Here is a 7,807-nt window from a genome sequence, read left to right as displayed (position 1 = left end):
GAGGGGTTTCGACTACGAAGTATATAACACAAGGTATAATAAACCAACGCTTTAGATTTATACTATAAGTAAGCCTCGGATTTTGTTATTTATTACATATTTGCCATTTCGCAGTCCAAGATTGAAAATCCAAATTGGAATAGGAAAGTGTTTTCGTGCCATTTATATTTTGCTTTCCTTTTCGGTGTCTGAAACTCTGAATTCTGAATCTAACCCTATCCTTGTCTTTTCAGGTTGACATAAAAACCCCTATGAACTCGTTAAATTCTGATCTCACAGGCATTTGACAGGTGGCAGGTGACAAGAAAATGACGGTCGTTTTTTAAAAATTCGAAGGGTTTTACGCGCGTAATTAGGCCACAAACAAGGGAAACATGTGGAAATTGAAGATGAAGGAAAACGATTTTATAAGGGAAAGAAGTCAAGTGGGTCGACCATTTCTGTTTCGGTTCGAATCCGACCCATCTAAAAGGTCAAAAGCGATGGTAAATCCTTCCCTTTGTTAGTACATTGGGGAGGGGGGGGGGGGAGAGGTGAATCGAACCAATCGACCTAAAGTAGCCCAAACCAAGGTTTATTCGAATGGGGTATTGTGAAACCCGTTGAAAACCAGATCGCATTGAAATCGAACCAAAGATGGAAAACCGGATTGAAACTGAATCCAAAACGATACCAACCTAAAAATCATAAAAACCATGTTTTTTCCCCATAATTATGTATATATATACATGGCAAATTGAACTTAAACCGGACCAATTTCGATAACAAACCAATAAGGTATAAAATCAAAATGAATTGAATCCAAATCGAACCAAAATCGAATCTTCCCTTATTTGTTTGGTTTTAGATTCACCCATTCTCAAACGAACACTAGTGAAATTGAACCAAACTGATCGATTGACACCCCTAATTAGTATATGTTGACATCGGAATCTTCCTTCCTCTGGCATGGTTCGGTCCAACGTAAGCTTGTACAACAATTGAACCAGAAGACAGGGATTTCTTCGATGACGCACATATCGTATGCCACATCATGCCCCTACCCCTACCTCGGACCCCCACAACTTTTTCAAAAATCTTTCAAAAATTCTAAGACCAAAACCTCCATCTCTGGCCCCATTAACTTCTGTTTGACCTCGAGATCTAACTTAGGCATCAGAGAAATCTCCCCTGTCTTCTGGTTCTATTGTTATGCAGGCTTACATTGGACCGAACAAGACCAGAGGAAGGAAGATTCCGGCATCAACAGTACCCATAACATGGTTTTAGGTATCGGGATCATCAGTCCTTCCCTTGGTCAGCACCCATAATATGGTTTTAAGTATTGGGATTCATTTGTTGTCACTGTATTAATGGTGTCAGAATGGATAAGGGTAAAATGGGAAAAAAAATACCAATATTTTGAGGGGCGAAACAACCCAATATGGCTGATCCATATCAGTATCAATATGAGTATCGATGTTTGACCGATACAGTGCAAAGTCCAAAACCCTGACCCATGGTTTTAAATCTCAGATCGAAATCAGCAAAATCGGCCAATTTGATTTAGAATCAATTGGGATTAATGAGTCAGATCGAGTTTGGAGAAGTTCAGGCGAATCTGGGCCGATTCCGAGATAGAGAACAATCCCGTACTAAGTTCAGAGTTCTAAATCTTGCTAGTACCTCAGTCCTCAGTCCTCAGGGCATGTTTAGGTATGATTTTCAAAGCGATTCCAATGCCGTTCGAATCGGATCAGAATCTGCCAGTTTTAATTCCAATTTTGCCCAATCAAAAACCTCGATTCGTACTTGATTTATAAGATCAAATCGAATCCCTATCCATGTTGATTTACACAATTTTCAAAACATGTGACTGATCAAAAGTAAATAGTTGAGATGTTTACCATCTAAGCATGAGATGGTCTGAAGTGGAAAGACTTCAAACTTCATAATTTTAGGGGAAAAAAAGAACATTGCCCAATTTCGTGGAGACTGCATCCATCGCCCTTGTGAAATAAAAATCCTATCCATGTAGATGCCTCTTAATTTGTGTGCTCTCATTGGCCCTTGTGTTATGCAAGCCATGCAAGCCATGCAACCATGGTTTTAGTACATGGTAACAGATTGGGTGTTAGGTAACCTTCAAAACGAATATGATATTGATATGGTATCGGCACTGATCAGACACGTTTACCCTTGATTTTCTTTTCAAAATGGATTTGACTATATTACCCTTTGTTTGTACCGTTTCATCGATATGGTATTGGCCAGGTATCGGTATCGATATCGGTGTCGATCACCTTCAAAACCATGCAACATCATATCAGTCGTATCAGGCGATCCGATATTGATACCTCAAACCATACAGGCGACCTTGCAACGATCGCTTACCCATAGTATATTAGATTCACATTTTTAAATATGGGAAAAAGCTGAACACACTAGTAGCGTGAAGGCACGTGTCGTTCTCTCTCCTTCCTTTTAGGAAAGACCCCCTTGCTGTCCTGTGTTTTAACCCTATGATTAGTGTATGACGTTAACTTACTGAAAAACTGACGGTGGCATGCCCAACCCTATGTGGTGATAGAGTGATGGGCCAAGTAACTGATCACAATTTGGGTTATAAAGGGTATCAACTAAGCCTAAGCTGAGATTAGGGGTGTCAAATCTAGGCCCGGGCCTGTCATACCCCATCCCTACCAGGGATAAAATAGTAAAATTAACATACGGGGTATGACTAGGATACTTACCAACGTTCCAACCACTACCAGGATCTCGATGCAGTGGTCAACTCATAGGCTTAAACTACTATTAAACACAATAATATCAAAGTGCAGGAAAAGAAAATATTACAGCGTTTACTACAACATAATGATTTTAAGGCCTAAGTGTTAAATGATTAAATATATTACATTTTTAGCTCAAAAGATTAACTGAAACTCAAACAGCAGTAGTGTTGTCAAGTTTACACAATGCAAATGATAAACGAAATAGGAAAAGATAAAGTTGTGCTCCAACGGCACAGTCCCTGAGTGTACACCAGCCATCAAATCCCTATGTCACTGGCTCCGATCGGTTCACATCAAAAGGAGGGAAGCACCATCAAATACCACCTGCATACAACTAAAAAAGGTTGCACAATGGAGGTAAGCTCCATTGAGCCCAGCGAGGGGATGGGATGCACATACACACAATTCACATAGTTCGTGATGCATGTAAATGTTAATTGATTCTCCACTTAACAAACAATTCTAAGTCAAGGTATATGCTACTGCAATACCTTGAGAAAACATTGTGGATCCTTTCATGTTCACCACAATACAATCTCAATTATTACCATGGGGTCCAAGCCGATCGTAGCCATCACCACCCAGAGGCAGACCCCGATAACCATTACTAACCCTGATCTGGCCTCTCTAACTCTCCACAGGCATCAGATGCTCTGGTTACCCAACACCTACCCTTGTTGGTAAGAGTCGCAGCATAGGGAACTGAACCTAACGACAAATATACTACATGCAAATCCTATCGTATTGAGAGGTATTCGGGTGCATCAATGTCTCATTCCATCTAGTACCCGGGTACTAGCACGACACGGTGCATACAGAGCAATATGACAAGAACATGACAATTTATATCATAAGGTCTCGATGTCGGTATAACCCGTCACTGAAACCCAACATACATAGTTGTCATTAAGATCACATCACATGAACAATCAACAATATTCATCGCAAAAGATATAATATGCAAAATGCATCATGCTTAATCAATGATGCAATAGAATGAATAATATGTGTATATTTATATGAATATACAAACCCAAACAATCACCCAAACCCACTCACCAATTGTTCGCATAAGGTTTGAAGTGTTTGCTAATGATTGTCTTAGTACACGTTCCCCCACAATTATTAGATAGCCTAGGGTTGTGTGAACATAGAGTTAGAAGGTGTAGGTGGATCTCATAAGGAGTCCCCAAGGGTTGCCATATAATACAGCAAAAGTACCTTGAACGGATTCTCGTATGAAGACACCTATAGTGAATCCGTTCCAGTCAGAACATGGATTACATAAGTTATCTTTTTCCAACCTAAACCTCTATGTGTATTATGGTCTTTGACCTTGGGTTCTGAACCTTCAACAAAATTTCAAATTAGCCCATATTTTTGGGCACGGGTTTAACATTCCCCAACCTTGTAAAAATTTTGTCATCGAAATTGAACGTTTCTGGGGATTCAATTTGATGAGGATACTTCGACCGCCTTTCATCTTCTCGTCAACTGGATGTTCCTAGATCGGGGCTACTACTCCACTATATCCTTACAACAAGATAATCCAGTTCCGGTGGATATGGATTGTATCCCCGGCTGGCACACTCTCTCGCTATGTGTCCGAACTTGTGTTGCACATGAAACACCTAGCAGGCACAGTGGGTTGGGGAGAAGCCTGACTCGATGCCGGTCGAGGAGGTTGAAAATTTTGTTCCATTTCTGGCCTATTGTCCTATTGTGGCTGTTCCGGGTAGATGACATTCAAATATGGCACGAATTTGGCTCCCCGATACCAGAAATCCCTGGCCATATGCCCCGATCGATTGCAAAAGAAGCAACGATTCATTGCATCAGACGGTCGAGGAGCAGCAGTGAACTGTGCAGATTGGCTAGATCGGTTTTCATCCTTTTCGTTAGAGTATGCTGGAATCGAATCAGGATAGGGTCCTCTGGGCGCCTTTTGAGGTTCTCTAGATTTTTGTGAGTTCATAGGTCTCTTCCTAGACCCATGCTGTGTTACGCCCTCAACTCCTTGTCCGTTTTCCACAGACTTATCAAGTACAGGTGGTGAGTTAGATACAGGAGAAGTCCCCGGTGCGGCATGTGCCTGCTTTACAGTTTGAAAGTGTGCGTTCATGCAAGTCAAGAACTTTTGCTACTACTGTTGCGTTGCAGTCACAATTTGAGTGGTCACGTGGGCTAGCAACTCTTGCTGTTGTTGCTGGTTTTGCAACAGGATTTGTTGTTGTTGTTGCATGACTTGCATCATATTGGCTATGATGGTAGCCACCTCATTAGCAGTCATAATAGGGGAAGGTACAGGTGCATGAGCTGGAAGGGCCTCAGGTATAGATGCAGGTGAAACTTCCACGTTCTGAGCAACAAGTTCATTGGGAGGATTGACTGGAGGGTTAACAGGTGGACATGCTCCACAAGGAATATTTCTATTAGATCAAGTTTGCACCATGATTGCTTTTTGAAAGAAATTTAGGATTTATGATTACTTGAATGCAACAGAAAAATTCAATATATTTCATATATTGAGGCGACATTTATGTACTTGAAATATTTGAATAGAACGATTCGGAGCAAGAAATTTGAAATACATGGTGCGACGATCTTAAGGCAGTGCTAAGTAAGATATGCACCAACATACCCCAATTCAGGCACTAGATTCGGCCTGACCATCGTTGGACTAAGATTTTGATGCAAGTTGTATGAGTCTAATGGTATTCTATTTCCCACTTAATTACATAGAAATCCCTGGCGGTCAAGGTTCAATTATAATACATTTGAATCTATAGGTATCTATGATTTGTTGATTATCATTTTAAGCTTAAGGTTCAACTCAAGAGTAGATCCAGTTTTAGAATTTCTAGAATTTAGAATCTCCCAAATTATGTTTGTGTTTGTTTCTGCTTTATTGGTTGTACTTTCATTTATAATACAATTGAAAATAGTACTTCTAGTTTTCTTTCTGGATGTAAAAGTTTATGCCTCTTCAATTATAAAGTTATCGGCTTTTGCACCTAGCTAGTATTCTACTGTGTTCTTCTACTTCTTTATTTTGATGTTTTCTTAAAACTTTTATTTCTTTGTCTCTAGACCACCCACCATCCTACTTCCATTGTTTGTAATTGTAAATAGAGCTTCTCACTCTGATACCACTCTGTCACGCCCCAAACCACCCCCTGGGAGGATTTAGGCAAGTGACCTGGATATCCTACGACATCCGCCAATCCCCAAGGATCCAGAAGCAGTACTTACACGTCACAAACCACACAATGAGGGTAAAAAGATAACAAATGTATATTAGAGTGCAACGGAAGGCTTAAACTACCCATAGATGATTTAAATCATTTATAATAAAATCCCAAATACCTATGTTATACCATATGCATATCCATTTATGCTCAAAAGTATAACATTCTGATAATTACACTTCTAGAGAGAAAGAAACTTAAATAATTACAAAATTTTTATAGATCAACAACGTGAGGAAGATCTATAGTTTCATCGACAGCTTCATCGTCCATTGGCAAACCAGTACCTGCAAAATCAATTAAAAGAGAATATACAAGAGTGTGAGCTCCATCGAGCCCGTGAATGAAATATAAACCATGCATGCACATGCAAGTACAACCAAATGGACCTATATGAAATGAGATTCATTATTATTATTAAGTCACCTAGCATCAAAACTAAGGCAGGTAAAAGTGCTACTACAATCCCCAATACATGTATCCCTAGTGCGGGCTTTTAACCCCTTTCTGCAATACACCCATTGAGTTGTCGGAGAGGACCGATCAGCTCCCACATCAGTCACCAAGGTCAGCCCGACCAACCCTCTAGGTTATACTGTGCTACCACCAGCCCTATTGGCTAGTGGGCCTATCGATCAAGCAATGTCTTCTTGAGACATTGGCCTCACACATTTTCTGTGCTACCACCATGTCCTAATGGTCATGATGGGTCAACTGACAGAGCAATGCCTCCTTGAGATATTGACCTCACACTTTTGTGGTATCCAACACCTAAACCCCTGTTGGCAAGGGTTCATAGCACGGGTGATGATACTCTAGCCCAATGCATTCTATATGGCATAGTATGAGTTGGGTGGTGTCAATCGCATCCCATCCCATCCTACGAGCTACCACACACTTCATTTCCAAGCCGACTACGACATCTAATCTAGCAATTCCACATATAAGTATTATCATCCATTTCCAATGTCCATCAGATAAGATTCAGAATTAAAATAAGAATATAAAGCAATTTAAAATAATTAGAGAGAGTAAATATTGTTGTTGTTGTTGTCATGACCCATTAGTCATGTTACACCTACACTCATAGTGTAATTCCACTCACCTTATGCAAATCCTGCTTGTCCTTCCGTCAGCTCAGTCCCAATCAGTATCTGACACTGCGCCTCGTGTTTGGGGTTATAACCTATGTTAATCGGGCCATTAAAATATGGTAAAACATGGTTTAGAATAGGTTAATGTCTGAGGGTTGGTCTAGGTTTGATTGGATTTAGATTTGAGTACTTAAGCATTAAGTTATAATTCTCTGGGACTTGCACTGGGCCTTTGGGTCAAACACCCAGTGCATCACCCAGAAAATAAAATACAACAATAGTGGGGATTTCCTTTTGGGTTTCACCTATTCTAAGTCTCATCAACCTTGGGGAGTGATGGCAAAGGTCCTCCCCATGGTTGGCTCATGTTTTTGGCTCATGGTCCCTCTTTGGATCATGGCCATTGGGGCTCATTGGTGCACCCAAAGTGAGGATAACAAGGTTGTATGGGGTAGGGGTTTATGATGGTTTTTATGTTATAAATACTAGTTTGGGGCTGTGGGTGAAGTCCCATAAGGTTTGGATTAGGTTTGATCACAAATCAACCACTGGGCGTTTGGGCCAATCGCTCAGTGCCTATAGGACACGGGATTCCAGGCTCTAAATCTAGTTTGGCTGCTGGGTTGGCCCCAAATCGATCAAGGATGGGTCCTGGAGGCTTGTAATGCATAAGATGAGATAAATGAAAGGGGGT

General features: G+C 40.6%; 1 protein-coding gene across 1 annotated transcript; it reads right to left on the bottom strand.

The window, feature by feature from the left end:
* Window positions 1-4,488: 4,488 nt before the first annotated feature.
* LOC122643444 lies at window positions 4,489-5,444 on the bottom strand. The gene is made up of 3 exons (XM_043837063.1): window positions 5,413-5,444; window positions 4,951-5,200; window positions 4,489-4,863 (listed from the first exon to the last, which is right to left on the bottom strand). The coding sequence occupies exons 1-3, from the start codon at window positions 5,442-5,444 to the stop codon at window positions 4,489-4,491; spliced, it is 657 nt and encodes a 218-aa protein (XP_043692998.1).
* Between the last annotated feature and the right edge of the window lie 2,363 nt (window positions 5,445-7,807).

Source organism: Telopea speciosissima, chromosome 10, assembly GCF_018873765.1.
Source record: "Telopea speciosissima isolate NSW1024214 ecotype Mountain lineage chromosome 10, Tspe_v1, whole genome shotgun sequence".
In the NCBI taxonomy this organism is placed as follows: Eukaryota; Viridiplantae; Streptophyta; class Magnoliopsida; order Proteales; family Proteaceae; genus Telopea; species Telopea speciosissima.
Note: the sequence above shows the minus strand (reverse complement) of the source record. Positions and strands in the feature narration are given on the sequence as shown.